Source organism: Elephas maximus, chromosome 9 (assembly GCF_024166365.1).
Source record: "Elephas maximus indicus isolate mEleMax1 chromosome 9, mEleMax1 primary haplotype, whole genome shotgun sequence".
Lineage (NCBI taxonomy): Eukaryota > Metazoa > Chordata > Mammalia > Proboscidea > Elephantidae > Elephas > Elephas maximus.
The window spans coordinates 50,103,632-50,122,551 of NC_064827.1; the positions used below are offsets into that span (position 1 = coordinate 50,103,632).

The following is an 18,920-nucleotide window of genomic DNA, read 5'->3' on the forward strand; positions in this document are numbered from 1 at the left end:
AGGATTTCATCTTGATTTATTTATAGCATTTTTGAGTGTATCTCTTTTATAGTTTTCATAGTCATTGCACTGGGTATTACTGTATACATATGTGACTTGTAATACTCTTCTGGTATCAATTTTTTAACCACTTTAAGTGAAGTGTCGAAACCTCACTAACATTTAGACCCCTTTACCTTCCCCACTTTTAAATATCATTGTTTTCTATCAGATGGTGTTATAATTTTTGTTTTATAAAACTCATGAGGAAAAGGATAGACTACTGTCTGTACCCATATATCTGCTCTTTAGTTGTTTCTTCTTCCTTCCTTGTGCTTAAGGAGTGCATCCTTTCTGTTTGAGGAACTTCCTGTAGCCAATCTTTAAGGGTAGGTCTGCTAGCAACAAATTTTCCTTTGTCTGAGAATGTTTTTATTTCTTCCTCATTCCTAAAGGATAGTTTAGCTGGATATAGAACTTGTGGTTGGCATTCTTTCAGCACTTAAAAAATATTGTGCTATTTCCTTCTGGCACCCATGGTTTCAGATAAGACATCCATTGTTGTTCTAATTGGTGTTCCTCTATAGGTAATGTGACATTTTTCTCTGGTTGCATTCAAGATACAGTTTTTGTCATCAGTTTTCACAGGTTTAATTGTGACATATCTTGGCATGGATTTCTTTGAGTTTATCTTGTTTGGGGTTCATTTAGTATGTCAGGGTCCCCAAGACCACCCACAGGTTCAGTGATTTGCTAGGGGGACTCATAGGATTCAGCAAATAGTCGGACTCAGGGACATCATTTATCACAGTAAAAGGATACAAAGTAAAAGGCACATGGAGTGAAATTCAGAGGAAATCATGTGCAGGCTTAACAAGCATCCTCTCCCAGGAGAGTCACACAGGCTGTGTTTAATTTCACCAGCAAAAAATTTTAACAACATGTGAAACGTTGTCTACCAAGGAAGCTCATCCAAGCTTAGGAGTCCAGGGGTTCTATCAAGGGTCAATCATACAAACACCCTCTCCCTAGCACATACCAAAATTCCAGACTCCCGGCAGGAAATCAGGTATTCAGCATAAACCATATTGTTTGCACAGTTTAGGCTCAGTATGCCTTGCTTATCATTTAGGGAATAGTGGAAACCCATCCACAACTCAAGTTCCCAGATGCCAGTCAACACCACAGGGTTTACTCTAGCCTTTCATTTTTCCTTATTTGAAACTTATTTCTCCAGTAGTGAGAGACATTAGTCATTATCTACAATATATTTTTACGTATTTGTTAAATCCTAGCATACATATAGTTTCAGAATAGCTAACCCAAACCCCTGAGAGACAGATTTACTAATTTATAGTATAGTATTTATGTGCTTGTTTGTTTGTTTGTTTAGCCATATAGTAAGGAGCCCTGATGGCACAGTGGTTAGGTGCTCAGCTGCTAGCTGAAAAGTTGCAGTTTGAACCCACCCAATGGCTCCATGGGAGAAGGACTTGGCAGTCTGCTTCCATAAAGGTTACAACCTAGAAAGCCCTGTGGGGTGGTTCTACTCTGTTACAACGGGTTGCTATGAGTCAGAAATCAACTACCACCACCACCTAACAACACCAACAACAGCTTTGCAGTACAGGCAGTCCCCGGATTATGAAAGAGTTCTTTTGCTAAGTCTGTCTTTAAGTCAAATTTGTACGTAAATCAAAACAGTTAGGAACAGTTTGTATCTAACATCAGTTAATCAAATGTTTGTCTTAGTATGTAGTTTACCTTTCTATGCATCAAAAACATGAAAGAAACACTTAAGATACACTAAAACTATTTAACATAATAATACATTAATAATAATGTTTTGATGCATATTGCAAAGTAGCACCCATTTGTTACTATGAACTATTGTATGTACCTCAAATTTTTAATATAATAGGCTTTGCGGGGGTTGGTTCGTAACTACAGTTGGATGGATGTTCGTAACCTGTGTACTGTATACTGCCTGTATTCAATCAAAATACAGTTTTACAAAGTAACATAGGTTAGTTCTCTTCATCCTTATGCACTTTAGCGTGGCTATTTTATTCATTTTTAACACTGTTAGTTTCATTTGTTTATAGTATATTTTGGGTTCTTTCCCATATCTTGGTTGATTTTAATTGTTTATTTTTTGGTGTACATGAAACAATAGTTCGAAGAGTCAGAGCTATACAAAAAAGTATACTCCAGAGAAGTGTCACTCCTTCCTCATGACTACTACCCAGTTCCCATTTCCCTCTTCTTTCTACACCTTTCCTACCCCATCCCCATAAGTAACCAATGTCTTTAGTTTCTGGTTCAATCTTCTGTATTTCTGTTGCAGAAACGAGCATATATACTTATATTACGTGAAGAATAGCATATCTTCAGTATTTTTTTACATTTAAGAATAGTTACCTTAAGTCTGTTTCTGAAAACAGACTATCTAGATAATCTGTGTGTCTATTTCTATTGTCTATTATTTCTATTTTCTATTGTTTCTGTACCTCTACTTTTATCTCTGTCCCTCTTTTAATCATATTGCCTTTTTACCTATGTCATGGATTATATTTCGTCCCCCAAAAATATGTGTATCAACTTGGCTAGGGCATGATTCCCAGTATTGTGTAATTGTCCACCATTATGTCATCTGATATGATTTTCTTATGTGTTGTAAATCCTATATCAATGAAGTTGTTTAGATGGGATTAGTGACAGTTATGTCAATGGGGCAGGACTCAATCTACAAGACTGGATTATGTCTTGAGCCAATCTCTTTTGAGATAGAAAAGAGAGAAGCAAGCAGAGAGACAAGGGGACTTCATACCACCAAGAAACAAGAGCCAGGAGAATATAATTTCCTTTGGACCCGGAGTCCCTGCGCTGAGAAGCTTCTAGTCCAGGGGACGATTGATGACAAGCACCTTCCTCCAGAGCTGACTGAGAGAGAAAGCCTTACTCTGGAGCTATTGCCCTGAATTTGGACTTCTAGCCTACTAGGCTGTGAGAGAATAAACTGTTTGTTGAAGCCATCCACTTGTGGTATTTCTGTTATACCAGCCCTAGATAACTAAGACAGCCTGTATGCTTTTGATTGAGTGTTTAACATTGAATATAAAAAATCTGTAGAAATAACTTAAAGTCTAGGATTATATTATCTTTCTCCATAGAGGATTTGCACTGGATTTTGGCAGGCATTTAGGAATGCTGGCAATCCAAGATCACCTTAATTCAATTTCCAGAAATGAGATGACATGAAGCAGTCCCTGCAAAAGTCAGTCTACTCCCAGCTCACCTTTTCTCCTATGGTGTAGCCCTCCAGGGTCACAATCTAAAAGAACCCTTCTTGGCAGGCCTTATTCATCAAGTATTGTCCCCCAAATCTTGGGAAACTGATTCTTCTAGGGAAATATAGCCCCAAATGCCTCGCTCGCCTCTCTGGGTTACCAGATTCTTCTGGATCTTGGTAACACAATCTTTTCATGTCTTGCTAACTCTTTGATGCCTTCAAGCAGGTGGTTTGTAATATTTTGTCAGGCTTTTCTGTTATCCTCAGTAGAAAGTATGCCTGAATTTTGCCATTACAGAAGTTCTTCCATTGTGTATATGCGTGTGTATGTGTGTGTGTTTTAAATTGTGCTTTAGGTGAAAGTTTACAACTCAAGTTAATTTCTCATTCAAAATTTGTACACATATTCATAGACACGTCCAACTCCCTGAGGGATTGAATTAATGGGCTGAGGGCTGGGGACTATGGTCTCGGGGGACATCTAGCTCAATTGGCATAACATAGTTAATAAAGAAAATGTTCTACATCCTACTTTGGTAAGTAGCGTCTGGGGTCATAGCTTGTGAGCGGCCATCTAAGATACTTCACTGGTCCCACCCCAACTGGAGCAAGAGAGAATGAAGAAAACCAAAGACACAAGGGAAAGGTTAGTCCAAAGGACTAATGGACCACAACTACTACAGCCTCCACCAGACTGAATCCAGCACAACTAGATGGTGCCTGGCTACCACCATGTACTGCTCTTGCAGGGATCACAATAGAGGGTCCCAAACAAAATGTAGAACAAAACTCTAACTCCCAGGAAAAGACCAGACTTACTGGTCTGACAGAGACAGGAGAAACCCCAAGGGATGGTCCCTGGACACCCCTTTAACTCAGTACTGAAATCACTCCTAAGGTTCACCCTTTAGCCAAAGATTAGACAGGCCCACAAAACAAACAACACACATAGCTCAACCACATATACAACACTAAATGGGCACACCAGCTCAGGGGCAAGGATCAGAAGGCAGGAGGGCATAGAAAAGCTGGACGAATGAAAATAGGGAGCCCAAGGTCAAGAAGGGGAGAGTGTTCACACATCTCGAGGTTGGCAACCAATGTAACAAAACAATATGTGTATTAATTGTTTAATGAGAAATTAATTTGCTCCCTAAACCTTCACCTAAAGCACACCTAAAAAAATCCCCAGAATGTGATAGGATGCTCCCCCTTTACATCCCAGGTTCCCTGTGTCCATTTGTCCCCTAGCTGTCCCTTCTTGCCTTCTCATCTTGCTTTTGGACAAGGGTTGCCCATTTGGTCTCAAATATTTGATTGAACTAAGAAGCATGTTTCTCACGTGTTTTATTTTTTGTTTTATAGGCCTGTCTAACCTTTGTACGAAAAGTGGGCTTCGGGAATGGTTTCAATTCTGGTCTAGCAGAGTATTCAGGGGCCACAGTTTCAGGGGCTCCTTCAGTTTCTATCAGACCAGTAAGTCTGGTCCTTTTGTGAGAATTTGAATTCTGTTCTACATTTTCCCCCTGCTTTGTCTGGGACTCAGTTGTGATCCCTGTCAGACTGGTCACTGGTGGTAGCTGAGCACTATCTAGTTCTTCTGATTTCAGGCTGATGAAGTCCCTGGTTCATGTGGTCCTTTAGTCCTTTTGTCTAATATTTTCCTTGTGTCTTTGGTTTTCTTCATTCTCCTTTGCTCTGGACTAGAACAGACAAGTAGTTGTATCTTAGATGGCTGCTCACAGGCTTTTAAGACCCCAGATGCTACTCACCAAAGTGGGATGTAGAACATTTTCTTTATGAACTATGCTATTCCAATTGACCTAGATGTCCCCCAAAACTATGGTCCCCAGGTCCCTGCCTCAGCTACTCAGCCCCTCAAAGTGTTTGGATTTATCTAGGAAACTTCTCTGCTCTTGCTTTGATCCTGTTGTGCTGACTTCCCCTGTGTGTTGCCCTTACCTTTACCGAAGGTGACACTTTTCTCCTGTCTACTTAGTGATTTCCTCTCTCCCACCCTCCTCACCCTTGTGACCATCAAAGAATGCTTTTTCCTGTGTGTAAACCTTGCCCTGAGTTCTTATAATAGTGGTCTTATACAATATTTGTCCTTTTGTGGCTGACTTATTTCACTCAGCATAACGTCCTCCAGATTCATCCATGTTGTGAGATGTTTTGTGGATTTATCATCGTTCTTTATTGTTGCATAGTATTCCATTGTGTGTATATACCATAATTTATCTGTTCATCTGTTGATGGGCATTTAGGTTGTTCAGTCATTGTGTGTGTGTACACATGCTGTTCTATTAGCTGAAGTTCTTGGGGGTCTCATCTTGCTGTGTCTGCAAACTGTTGCTCATTATGTGTTTTATCACATTTTGGATTGTGAGGTCATTTTCAGAATGACCCTTTCTATGCATTGTACGTTGAGGGCATTCCATATTTTGTTTGTTTCTATTAGATATCCTGGGATATCACCATCCTGAGGTCAGTTTTTATATTCATTTCTCCCGTGGGTTGAGAATAAATGAATACCAAAACCATGTGAGGCACAGGGCTTTGTGTTCAAAGTCTCCCAGGAGACTGTTTACCCGACCTAGAGCCTAGGCTGAAATAAACTTCCCTAAACCTTGGTGGCATAGTAGTTAAGTGCTATGGCTGCTAACCAAAAGGCTGGCCATTTGAATCCACCAGGCACTCCTTGAAAACTCTAGAGGGCAGTTCTACTCTGTCCTATAGGGTCGCTATGAGTCAGAATCAACTCAACAGCAATGGGTTTGGTTTTTGGTTTGATGTCCCAGAGCTTGTAAGCAAATTTTTTTATGTTGTCTATTGTTTCCGAAGTGTAGTGGCTATCCCTTTAAGAGTACGGCTTCATACAGCAAGGTCTCATTTTCTGTTCTTATCTGGGTGTCAAAACACAATCAGATATTTACTAAGACCAATTGCTGCCCACGCCACCACCATCACCTGCCTAGACAGCCACCAGAGCAGCACATACACATATTGCCCTGATTTTCAGCTTTCTCTTTGTTTTTGGTCCTTAGAGATTTCCATTTTTTTTTTCCTTTGAAAGCACGACTGTGCTTTTTAAAGGACGTTTATCATATTTTAGTCAGCGTTAGTCACTCAAAGTAGGAAAGTTTTGGGGTTATCTAACCTACTATATTGCTGGAGGTGGGAGTTAAGCACTTTTTTCCTAGTTATAGTCCCTACTGTCATGGTGATACTACAGGTCAAGTCTGAGTATTTTATGGGAACAAATGAACAGAATCACCCTACCACGCAAATTTTTGGCAATAAATATTCTTCTGCCTTTCTCTTGTTTCTTCAGAAACATCTAGAGAACATTCTAAAAGCCGATCTGCCTGTGTCCACTTCAACCCCAGTGAAGGCAATGATGGAATCAGGTGTCTAGAAGTCTCCTCTACTGAGAAGCCCAGAGGCCAGACAGTTGGTGAGCAGCAGTGTGAAAAGGGAAAAGGCTTCTTCAAGCAGCCCCCCTGCATCAGGGAGGTGGGGCCCGGTGAGAAAGGAGAGGATCCCACTCGAGCAGCTGCGAGCCTTCCACAGCAGGACCGCCACGGGAAGCCCAGCAGGCGGCGTGACACAGTGCCCAAGGCCAAGTATGCCCCCCAGAAAATGCGTGTTCAAGAGCTCAAAGGAGGAAGGTGCTCCCCGGCTGGTTCTAGCCGGCCTGGCAGTGCCAAGGGGGAGGTGCTCCACGCTGGGCAGAATCCTCTCCAACTTCGAGCACCGAGAAACAAAGTGACACAGGACAAGCTTACAGAAGGGGTGTACTCAGATTTGCCACAGAGCACAGAGGTGGTGAGATCAGGGCCCAGGAAGTTGGGGACATCCACAGTGTCTAAGGAGACTGATCCATCACCTGGTCCCCTCTCTGGACAGAGTGTGAATATTGACCTTCTCCCCGTAGAGCTCCGGCTGCAGATAATCCAGAAAGAAAGAAGCAGGAAAGAGCTATTTCGCAGAAAGAACAAGGCAGCAGCAGTCATCCAGCGTGCCTGGAGAAGGTAGGAGGATGGGGTGCCGTGGCAGCTTTGCTTCTTTGGTTGTCCCTGATGCCTCTAGCAGGACACTTCCTGTTCTCTTTGATGTTTTCCCAGTGAATTCTATGTGGTGGCATGACAAGGCCAATTTTAGGTGACCATGAGTCGGAATCAAACTTGACGGCCTCTAACAACAACCCATCAAATCCACACGTGTGTTTTGTTGTTGTTATCAGTTGCCCTCTAGTCGGGTCCAAGTAATGCTGACCCTGCATACAATAGAGCAAAATGTTGCCTGGTCCTGTGCCATCTTCATGGTCATTGATATGCTCAAGTCCATTGTTGTAGCCACTGTGTATTTTGAGTGCTTTCCAACTTGGGGGTTCATCTTCCAGCACTATGTTGGACAATATTCTATCAGTTTGTCATACTGTGGTGGCTTGGATGTTGCTATGATGCTGGAAGTTATGCCACCAGTATTTAAAATACCAGCAGGTCACCTGTGGTGGACAGGCTTCAGTGGAGCTTCCAGACTAAGACAAACTAGGAAGAAAGGCCTGGCGATCTACTTCCAAAAACTAGCCAAGGAAAACCCTGTGGGTCACACATGTGTAAATCCTAGTAATTTACTTGCATAAGCTATTTGGGAGGTGTTTTGCCAGGAAAGATGGGAAAGTGCCCAAAATAGCATAGTGTAAAAGATTTGTAACCAGGAAGCCTGAGTTTTGGATGAAGGATTAACAGATTATCTGACCTTAGGCAAATCACTTCGCTTCCCTGACCTTCGATTTCCTCACCTGTAAGTGGGACTTAACAATTGCTGCACCTGTCCTGTTTATACAGACAGGTTACAGGAATGAGAACAATGTCATATTTTGTAAACTCTAAAGCACGACACATATAAGATGTTTTATTTTTCTTCTTGTGTCTTCACTACTCAGGGATTAATCATACCACAAATATCTAAACCAAGACCTGCATAGAGAGAACTACTTGACAAACTTATTACAAAAACTTTTCTGAGCAACTGCCAAGCTCAAAACATGGACTGGGAAGTGGGAATAGATGTGGAAGCTTTCCTAAGATACAGGTCAATGTGTGGTGGTACAGACAAATGCTTCCAGGGAGTAGTTATGAGAGGACTCAAGGCATCTCTTGCTAAGAGCTTTCTCATCGCAATCTCCTTCACACTGTAAGCACCAAACTAAAACCAAACCAAACCTGTTGCCACTGAGTCAATTCCAGCTCATAGTGATCCTATAGGACAGAGTAGAACTCCCTCATAGAGTTTCCAAGGCTATAAATCTTTCCAAGAAACTGGACTATATGAAGAATGTGGCATCAGGATTGGTGGAAGTCTCATTAACAATCTGCGAAATGCAGATGACACCACCTTACTTGCTGAAAGTGAAGAGGACTTGAAGCACTTGCTGATGAAAATCAAAGACTACGGGCTTCATTATGGATTACACCTCAACATAAAGAAAACAGAAATCCTCACAACTGGACCAATGAGCGACATCATGATAAACAAAGGAAATACTGACATTGTCAAGGATTTCATTTTACTTGGATCCACAATCAATGCCCATGGAAGCAGCAGTCAGGAAATCAAGTGAGGTATTGTGTTGGGCCAACCTGCTGCAAAAGACTTTTAAAAGGTGTCACTTTGAGGACTAAGGTGCACCTAACCCAAGCCATGATATTTTCAATCACCTCATATACATGCAAAAGCTGGACAATGAATAAGGAAGACTGAAGAATTGATGCATTTGAATTATGGTGTTGGTGAAAAATATTGAATATACCATGGACTGCCAGGACGAACAAGTCTATCTTAGAAGAAGTACACCTGGAGCGCTCCTTGGAAGCAAGAATGGCAAGATTTTGTCTCCTTTGTCTCACACACTTCGGACATGTTATCAGGAGGTACCAGTCCCTGGAGAAGGACATCATGGTTGGTAAAGTAGAGGGTGTGTGAAAAAGAGGAAGACCTTCGAGGAGATGGATTGACACTGTGGCTACAACGGGCTCAAACATAACGATTGTGAGGATGGTGTGGGACCAGGCAGTGTTTTATTCTGTTGTACATAGCATTGCTACAAGTGGGAACCAACTGGACAGCACCTAACAACAGCAAATCTTTCTGGAAGAGACTACACCATCTTTCTCCTGTGGAGTGGCCGGTGGTTTCCAACTGCCGACCAGTTAGCAGCCAAGCACTTTAACCACTGTGCCTTCAGGGCTTCTTCTGTAAGCACCGGTAGGGTCTAATTTTAGATTAGGCCTTAAGTGATAACCAGTGCTCAAGGAAGGACTGGACCCATACCCGACAGGTGGGACTTATGTGGCCTTGTCTGCAGAGATTAATGGGTAAAAGGCAAGCAAATCTGCCTATTTGCCTGGGCCCACTTCAACCCCAGTGAAGGCAATGATAGAATCAGGCATCCAGAAGTCTCCTCTATTGAGAAGCTCAGAGGTCAGACAGTTGGTGAGCAGCAGTGTGAAAAGGGAAAAGGCTTCTTTAAGCAGCCCTCCTGCATCAGGGAGGTGGGGCCTGGTGAGAAAGGAGAGGATCCCACTCGAGCAGCTGCAAGCCTTCCACAGCAGGACAGTCACGGGGAAGCCCAGCAGGCGGCATGACACAGTGCCCAAGGCCATGTATGCCCCCCAAAAAATGCGTGTTCAAGAGCTCAAAGGAGGAAGGTGCTCCCCGGTACAGAGAAGAATAAAAAGGAGCTGGAGAGAACCCTAGTATTGGGAGAGAAAAGAACAAGAGAGATTCTTGTGAGATCTAGGGTGGAGCCTCTGGGAATATGACGAAGACTGCGTCTCACATCCCCAGGTGATCTGACTGGGTTTGCACAGCCTTTGCAATGTTTCCTCTGTCTGGTCGAGCTCCTGGCAGTTTACAAAGTCCTTTTTCATCCATGATCCCATTTGATCTCCCAGCCACACTAGGAAGCAGTCATGACAGGGATTAGTTTCTCCACTTGTCCTAGGGGTGCAGATCCAGCACTTGAACCTTTGTCACTCAAACCCAAGGGTCTTTTCCTTACATTTATAAGAAAGTTCTTGCTGTGGTCAAGTAGGAGGGAGGCCTTTTGCTCTTCACCTTAGGCTGGACAAGAACTGCCTGGATGGTGGCTCACATGTCAGGGTAACCATCAGCAGGGTGATGCTGTTATTTTTTTACTATTATTAATATAAGTAGCTAGCATTTATTGGGCACTTGTGCCAGGCACTGTTCTAAGTAGTTTTATATGAATTAATTCATTTAATCCTCACAAAAACCCTTGAGGTAGGTACTGTTCTTATCTCCATTCTACAGATGAGAAAACTGAAGCATGGAACAGTTAACTTACCAATGTTACAGAACTTGTATCAGCACTGGGCTTTGTGCTGAGTATGCCTCTGAAGCAGGGCTTCAAACCATTATGTGTGGTTCAGTCATGGCTGTCGAAGCAAAACAGGAACAGATCCGAATTTTTAAAATTTGGGTGAACCAGAATGATAACCAGAAGGGAAGAAACTACAGGTCGAAGCTCTGGAATGGGAGACTTGGAAGAGGTGTAGTGAGCCCTTTCAGAAGCCTGATGCGGGAGACTGGATTATTCCCAGGACTGTGGAGATTAACACGCATTCAAAATGGCACGGTCAGCTGCCATCTTTGAGTGGGGCACCATGGTTTCAACTCTGCTGGTCAAGAGATTTGGTTGCTATGCAACACACACGCTGCCCTTGTTTTCTAAGTGGGAGATTGTTTCTAGCAGTCTTGACCCTAATTTTTCTTGTTCCACTTACTGTTTTGCTTCACCCACATTTTAAAAATTTGAATCCATTTGGTTTTCCCCTTGTCAGCCATGACTGAATTGTGCAGAACTGTTTTGAAGCACTGCTCTGAAGCCACAGATTGGAATGGTCATGGTGCTTCCTCCTTGGAGATTTCTTCCAGGACATGCACTGGCTATCGTCCCAGAGGGGCTTTCTGTTAAGTGTTTCAGCTGAAACCTGGGATCTAAACAAGCCAGCAAGATTTACGACGTCAGGTCCCACAGCTGCTCCCTAGCTAAAATGCCTCCCCATCAGACAGTCTGTTCTTTTACTCCTTTGAAGAGTCAGAAGCTGACAGGTCCTGTCAGTAAGTGTCCATAGTAGCAAATGAGCCTTCAGTCATTCTTCCCAAGAACAGTGGGTTCATAGTCTAATGTGCCCATCTGGGAAGGCAATTATACAGGCCCCCTCTGGCTGAGCCATTGTGCAACTCTGAAGACTGGGGACACTGACTCTCAAAGAGCTTCTGGGATGCCGCCCATGGTAGTCACATGTCTGTGACATTGAAAACACTTGTTGATAGTTATATCCTTGTACATCTTCCATTTTAACTAAAGGAGCCCAACATGCTGTCCTGGAACTGTAGGTGACAGCAAACCTAAGGAACACTGAGGGATGGCATAGGGAACAGGGTTTGGCACGTAAGTGCTCAATAAATGCAGGCTATCGTTACAGGAGAGAAGTCAAGGATGGAGAAGGGGAGACTGAAAGATACACAGGGATAGAATGAGCAGATTGAACTTTGGGCCCTGAGAAAATGAAGCAGACTCTTAAAATGAAGTATGAGCTTTATTACCAGTCAAGACTTGACTTTTCTCAGGTAAATAAGGAAGGATAGGCTGTACCAAAAGAAGAGCCTTGAGCCCAGGGCTGAAAGGGACTATTGGGCATGTTAGGATTCTCAACATACCAGCAGCACATGCTCTTGAGAATGGGGGGATAGAGGATGTTCCTCTGAACACTGGGACCATCATATCACCTGGACACAGACTCAGTCTCTGTACTAAAGTCAATTAAGTGGAGGCTGTGCTCACTGAAAGCCAAGGCTTCTAACAGCTTCAGCAATACCTGAGCTTCCCAGCGAGTTCTCTGCTCACAAGAGTGTGGAAGATTGGCAGCATCTCAAACAGAAGAAAGTGACTGTGGAATAGTCTTGTGCAGTCATCCTCGCTTTTGTAATTGGCTTTTTGGACGTGTGGTACCTATTCTAGCAGAGGGATGCCATGGTTTGTCACTCCAGGAGAAGGGAAGAATTATGTGTCTGGCTGAAACCAGCCTTTGAGGAAGGAAGGATGGGGCTGCGTCAAGCACTGCAAAGTTTTGGCTGGTTTAGGAAGATGATGGTTTCCTGTCTGGTGTACTATAAAATGTGGCTCAGCTAGGTATGGGTGCTGCTGCAGCTCCTTAGAGGCCCACCAGGAGTTAATGCAGCTCCAGATGATGAGCACTGATGCAGCTTTCCTTGGACGCTCCAAAACAGTCATGTTCAGGAAGCAGTTAGGGAGCATATGAATGATACCTAAGTGGGATAAACTTGGACGCTCCAAAACAGTCATGTTCAGGAAGCAGTTAGGGAGCATATGAATGATACCTAAGTGGGATAGAAACCATCAAATAAGGACTGTATGTAAATACAGTCATTATCCCCCTGCCCCTTTTCTTTCCATTCCAGGCTCCACCCTTCAGCAGAACAATCTTAGTAAAACATAGCTCTTACCATTGCCGATCTTCTTAAAAATCTCTCTGGGTCCCCAGCAGATACAGAATGCAAAGTCCTTACCAATATTTGACTGTGGGACTAGGCAGCACAGTTTGAATGGTGGCTCCTCCTGACTTTGGCTGTGTGACCTTCTGCAAGTTACTCAGCCTTTCTGAGCTTTCCTAATGTCTACCTCTGAGATTTTCAGGCTTAATCATAGGAAGAGTGCCTGGTATACAACAGGCCCTCAACTGTGTTGGCTTCTTCCACAGTGTAGCCCAACCTCCCCTCCTTCCCTCACCAAACATGCAATGCTCAAACCACATTGCCTTTCTGCTTTTCCTGCATAAATCCCCATTATCTCTGCGCATGCCAGTTCTGCTGCCTGGAATGCCCTTCTCGCCTGGTAAGCTCCCACTCACCCTGTAAAACCCAAAAGAAGTAATTCGGCTTCCTAAAGCCTTACCAAACCTCCCAAACTGTCATTCGTGTACCTGGTCCCACGCAGTCTAGCTTCTTCCTCTCACATAGTATTTCTCATACTACATATGCTTGTTTAACAAATCAACCTATCCCACTAGTCTATGAGCTCCTTTAGCGCAGGGCCTGATCTGGTTGATTTTACCTAGTTCAGGAAGTGTTTGATGATAGGAAAAAGAATTCAACACTCAACATGCTGCCACTGAAACTGGGAACAGAAGCTTGACTGAACCTCCCAGAAATTCAGCAAATAATACTAATTATATAGCTTCCAGGAACCTTAAGGAAATTTGGTTTTCTCAGAACTGTGATCTGGTAAGTCTTAAAGCCTTTCTCCTCCTCTGTCCCCACCAGCTATCAGCTCAAGAAGCACCTTTCCCACCTTATACATATGAAGCAGCTTGGAGCAGGAGACGTGGACAGATGGAACCGAGAGTGTGCGGCCTTGCTCCTTAAAGTTTGGCGGAAAGAACTGGAATTAAAGCCCCCAAAGACTACTGCAGCAGGCAGGACCACCAAGAGTCCATCCAAAGGCAGCTCAGGCATCAAGTCCACCAAGCACTCAGTGCTCAAGCAAATCTACGGTAATTCTTTTTATGGGCACCTCATAGTTTACAAGAAGCACCCCCAAAGAATCTGAAATGGGGTTTCATGACACTAGGAAAACTCCATTCTGATAGGAGTTGAACTTAATTACTTCCCAACACCAAGAGAATTCTTAGTACCACACAGTCCCTGTCATCTCTCCCCCTCCCCCTGCCCACTTACCCCCAGCAGTTCTGGATCAAAATTGGTTTCATGAGGCAGTCTGGTATCTCAGCTCACAGAGCTTTCCTGCCAAGATTTTCCTCTGGGTTTCATGACTGAAAACTTCACTGACCCCGCTTGGGTCTTCCCCTTATGTTACTCATTTCAAAGGCTCCAGGTTCAGGTAGCCCTGCCTGCCTCACTTTGACCTTCCCTAGGCTAAGATGGTACAGGGTTGCCTGTTTCTGTTGTGGAATGTCCCAGACCCAAGCACTACTACAGAAAATACTTACTTCATGCACATAAGCTACTATAAATGAGACATTTTCAGTCTGGATAAACCCCATCCAAATACACTCTGCAGAGAATAAGAATAAGCCTGGCTAACTCTCCAAAAGAAAAAAGGAGTCAAGGCACCTTTGGAAACAGAGCTCTTGCGGTGCCCTGGGTTTACATGGTATACTCATTTATCTTGGTGTAGACACCTGCCTGTTACTTAGTAAGGACTTCAGAACTTGGTCAGGCCACAGCTGTCATTAGTCAAAGATAGATGATCATTTTTGGTTGATTTCAGGTTGCTCTCAAGAAGGTAAAGTCCATCATCCCACAAGATCTCCAAAAGCCCCTTCTGTGCTGCGTCTCAATTCAGGTAAAGCAACCACTGCACTGGCAAAGCAGGTGGGGAGAGAATGTGGAGAAGGTTTTTTCCTTCCCCATCTCCAAAGGTGGCAGACATTAAAACAGACTGCCAGGGGCTTCCAGTAGTCATTTGATTTCAGGTATGCGTGTGTTTTTCACACCCTTTCATGGACTTATTACTGCAACCTGTCTCCGTTAAGAGGCACATTATTTTCAAAGCCAAAGCTATTACTGGCAACACTACCTCCAGCAGAAACAATAAATGGTAGCTACTATTGATCACTTTTACATACTTGTCCACATAAAGCCAGAAACGAAAATACTGTCATTCTTCCAAGTAACAGTTTGGGAGTTCTTGCCCCATTTTGGTCTGACATTAAGACCCTCTATCTCCTTCCCAAAGATGGAGAGAAGTCCCTTCCCTACACATTCTGCCTTTTGCCTCCCCAAGCACCATAAAAAGGATCTAGATAGCATATCCAGCTTGGGCTCGACTCTCCACTTTCACTCATCCAGGAGCAGCTCAGGGAACTTTCTTTCCAGTGTCGAGACAAGTGTTTTACTCAGGGCCCCTTCAGTCATGCCAGCACTAAATTTGGGTGATGTGTTCAGTGTTGTCAGCAGCTAATGCCAGGGCCAGTGTTTCTCCACAGGTGGCTATAGCAGCATCCTCCCCACGCTCCTCTATCACAGTCATCCCGCAGGAACAGACTGCAGCTGGGAAGGCAAGCAGTGACTGTCGGCCTGAACTGGAGATTCATTTAGCTTGAGGGGGAAGGGCCGGCAGAGTAATTACTGCCACATCTTTAAAAGGACTTGGACAACTTCATGTAATAATAGGGAGGCTGATCCAGGAGTGGTGAGTGGGGCAGTTAGAAACTTTCAAAGGAATTCAAGCCCAAAGTTTTATAGAAGAAAACTTTCATCTTTATACTTGAGTGAACTGAGAATAGGCTCAAAAACAAAACTGTCAGATATAACTACAAGAGAAGTGGCATTTATAATCAAATATTATAAATTAGATAATCAGAGCTTTTTTTTTTCTTTGTTGTAAAATAAACCCAGGACCATCAGAAATCTTACAAGTTACGGTGTTTATCAGGATAGAATATTTGTAGTTGAGGGGTTCAAAGGGCACAGAGTAAACAAATTCAGTGAAATACTCAGCGGTTTCCTAGACTTAATATGAACAAGTTAGATTATCCTGCACATACAATTCTGATTTGCAGTTGGACAAGGACTAAATAAAGGCAATCTTTTCCTAACCCCAAACTCAGGGGAACGAGGTTTTGTTAGGCCCAGCCCTACCTGCAGTAAGCATTCATTATCCAGCCATAAGTCTGATGGACAGGTGGAACTGCTAGCTAGTTTAGCTGAAACCTGTGTTTTATACATAAGACATGTCTATAAAAGAAAATAATTTGCATGAAATAGGCATGACTTGGACACACAGAAGTTTCTATAATGTGAACTCAGAGACACTGAATTGAACCCAAGAGGACGGAGCATTAACTTTGGTCTTCACCTTGAACAGAAAATGATTCTGGTTCATTTTTCACCTTGAGAATGCCAGAGGGTTAGGGATTTTCTGTTTTCGCTTACTGCTGTATTCCTCGTTTTAGAGACATGCTGGCACATTGTAGGTGCTCAAATAGTTGACAAATGAATAACATGATTGCTCCCACCCTCTAACATGGGGGAGAGAACCTCCAGAGGCCTCTATCTCTTAAAAAGGAGGAAGCAAAAAGTGAGATCCACGGGTAGCAAAGCGACAGCCCCCCGGCTGTTTCTCCACTCAGATCTATAGCTTTCACATGTCTTGAGCAGTAAAGTTGAGCTGGCATTTGGGAGACAGTAAAACAATGTAAGGCCTCAAGAAATCCATTTTAAGTTTGATACACCTATTAGTCCATCATTCTTAAGGATCAAAAGTTTTCAAATGAACCTGTTTTCCAGAATGAACTTTAGGAAGCTGTGTGCCACACAGAAAGTTAAAAATTAAGAGATGTGCCGTATGACAGACACGGAGAGAAATAAAGCACCCAAGATTTTCTAGGCCGACTAAAAAACTAGGCTCCAGTTCCAGCTCAAGTGACTTTATCCTCTAAATCAAGTTTCTTTCTTGGAAATATATCACTTTGAGATGATGGCAACTGCAAGGTCAGTTAAGTCATCCTACCTCCACAGTGAACGGGCCCACCATCTTGTTTACAGTATTAGGTTCAGGGACAGTCTGAACAGAAACCATTTTCCTCACCACCAAGGAACCCTTCCCTCTGCATTATAATTAATAACCCAAATATCTATATTATGTTTACTTTTAACAGTGAGCAGCCTGCAGTGCATACACCTCCATGAGAACAGTGGACGATCAAAGAACTTTTCTTATAACCTGCAATCAGCTATTCAATCAAAAAGCAAAACAAAGCTTCGAGTGCCTGTTTCAGAAGACTGTGTTCGAGGGAGCTGGAATAGCTAGTACAGAGTTCTAATTCTCTGCTTGGGAAAATTTTCACATCAATGCCTGAAGCCTTATTAGCCTGAAAATGTGGTAGTAACTGAAAAAATGTCAGAGTAAGTTTTTTTTCCACTCTTACACAGCACTGTTTCGTAAATCACCTTAGCCTGCACTCCAGGAGAGTAGCTGTCTGCTTTCGTGTCAGTCAGTATCCTGGAAATGAGAACTAATAATTAACAGTAAAATCTAAACAAAACGGGGGTGCTGGGTTAGGATTTTTGCCAGCTAGCCGGCACAGGCTGGTTTCTTGCCTCAAGTGAAGAACCTCATTGAGATGGGAAGGAACCAATCTCATAGTAGTCTTCATTTCACTATTAGTTCTAGAATTTAATGCAGCAAATTTCATCACAGACAGCACATCTTCACTGTTACTCCATTATCAGTTTTACATTTCAGACCAGAATCATGACTCAGTATTGCTTTCAGAAACTGGCCGTAGGACCCATAGGTACGCTCTGTTGATTCCTGACATTTTGCAGTTCCCATATTAGCTCTGCCACATACTGTCTGTATGGTTTTCTCACCAGCATCACAGTAGCCAGGAATCAGTCAGGTTGAGTTTATAGGCCAGACCATTCATGCAGCAAGGAACCTATTCAGGCCTCAGCATTCCACTTGTATTTTCTAGAGGCGAGCAGTCTTATCAAAATGCCATTCCTATTGGCAAGAAAAACTGTGCTGACTGTGCACATTCTAGCTGTCTTATGAACAGCTGGTTAAAATAAAATTCAGTGATTGGTCATCTGGGTTTTTTTCACATTTTTAAGAGAAAGGCTGCTGCGGGCATGCAGACAGGAGGCAGAGTGACATATCAGGCTCACAGTATCTGAAGGTCTGCTTCCATTTTCTTAAGATCAGTGACACTTCGTGCTGACAATAAGAGATAGGAAGCAATAAAGTGTTAATTTAATTATCTTAATTTTTATAGTTTGCTACTTAAATTGTTACATTCATTATTTTCATAATTATGAAGTATTGTAAAATCACTATATATGACAGGTAACTTTTTAAAACTATAATGGATCTTTAGTAGAAAATTATTTTGAAAGTCTACTTACCCAGATTAGACCAAACACCATTCAGATACAGGAAAATCCAAACCAACTACAACACTGTCTTAAAATCTTGCCCCTGCATGGAGGGCTAGAAAATTCTAGATAACAGAACTCCACGGTGAGGAGCTGAGTGTCTCGATGGATAAGGGCAAAAGCCTCAAACAAACAAAAAACTCGTTTCTGTTGTTATCTGAGTAAAGTGGAACTGAGAACACAACAAATAGGGTTTGCCTAGATGGGAGGCAAAGATTTAGCTAATTTCTTGGTAAATAATAGAAGGCACCACATTACTACTATTTGTTATATTCAGCTCCTAGGAAATGCAAAATACACTACCAACTGTAATCATGTATCATGTGCTCCTCTAGGTCAGCCTGCCCACTAGTGGGAACTCCCAAGTATTATTTTCCCACTTCAGTATATAAAGGAAGGCTCATAAACAACTTCTTTAAAAGTTCAGCTTTAATGACAAACATTCACTCCATCAGTTGCTCTTCAAAATTAGATAGATATGAATAAACAATTGCAAACAGGAGGTACCATGGTGTCTCTTCAATATACTGTACTCAATGCACCAGGCCCCTGGGGGTGTCCGGTGAGGTACACATTGAAGCAGTAATGTAAATCTGTGAGCCACTGTTCCTGAACACCTCCGCTCTTCAATGTC

At 42.8% G+C, this 18,920-nt stretch overlaps 2 protein-coding genes across 6 annotated transcripts in view; one reads left to right on the forward strand and one right to left on the reverse strand.

The window, feature by feature from the left end:
- Window positions 1–18,920, forward strand: part of INVS (inversin) — a 167,964-nt gene that overhangs the window by 137,173 nt on the left and 11,871 nt on the right. For 2 of the 4 annotated variants that reach the window (XM_049896047.1, XM_049896048.1), the window contains exons 14-17: window positions 6,606–7,305; window positions 13,649–13,878; window positions 14,616–14,690; window positions 17,008–18,113. In XM_049896047.1, the coding sequence (XP_049752004.1) occupies window positions 6,606–7,305; window positions 13,649–13,878; window positions 14,616–14,690; window positions 17,008–17,159 (1,157 nt within the window). In that variant the 3' untranslated portion in view covers window positions 17,160–18,113. Of the gene's footprint in view, window positions 1–6,605; window positions 7,306–13,648; window positions 13,879–14,615; window positions 14,691–17,007; window positions 18,114–18,920 lie in introns of those variants that run through there. The other 2 variants (XM_049896049.1, XR_007518681.1) reach the window with 2 other exon arrangements.
- Window positions 18,702–18,920, reverse strand: part of TEX10 (testis expressed 10) — a 58,276-nt gene continuing 58,057 nt past the window's right edge. The window contains exon 15 of one of the 2 annotated variants that reach the window (XM_049896052.1): window positions 18,702–18,919. In XM_049896052.1, coding sequence (XP_049752009.1) covers window positions 18,806–18,919 — 114 coding nt within the window. In that variant the 3' untranslated portion in view covers window positions 18,702–18,805. The remainder of the gene's footprint in view (window position 18,920) is intronic. The other variant, XM_049896051.1, reaches the window with a different exon arrangement.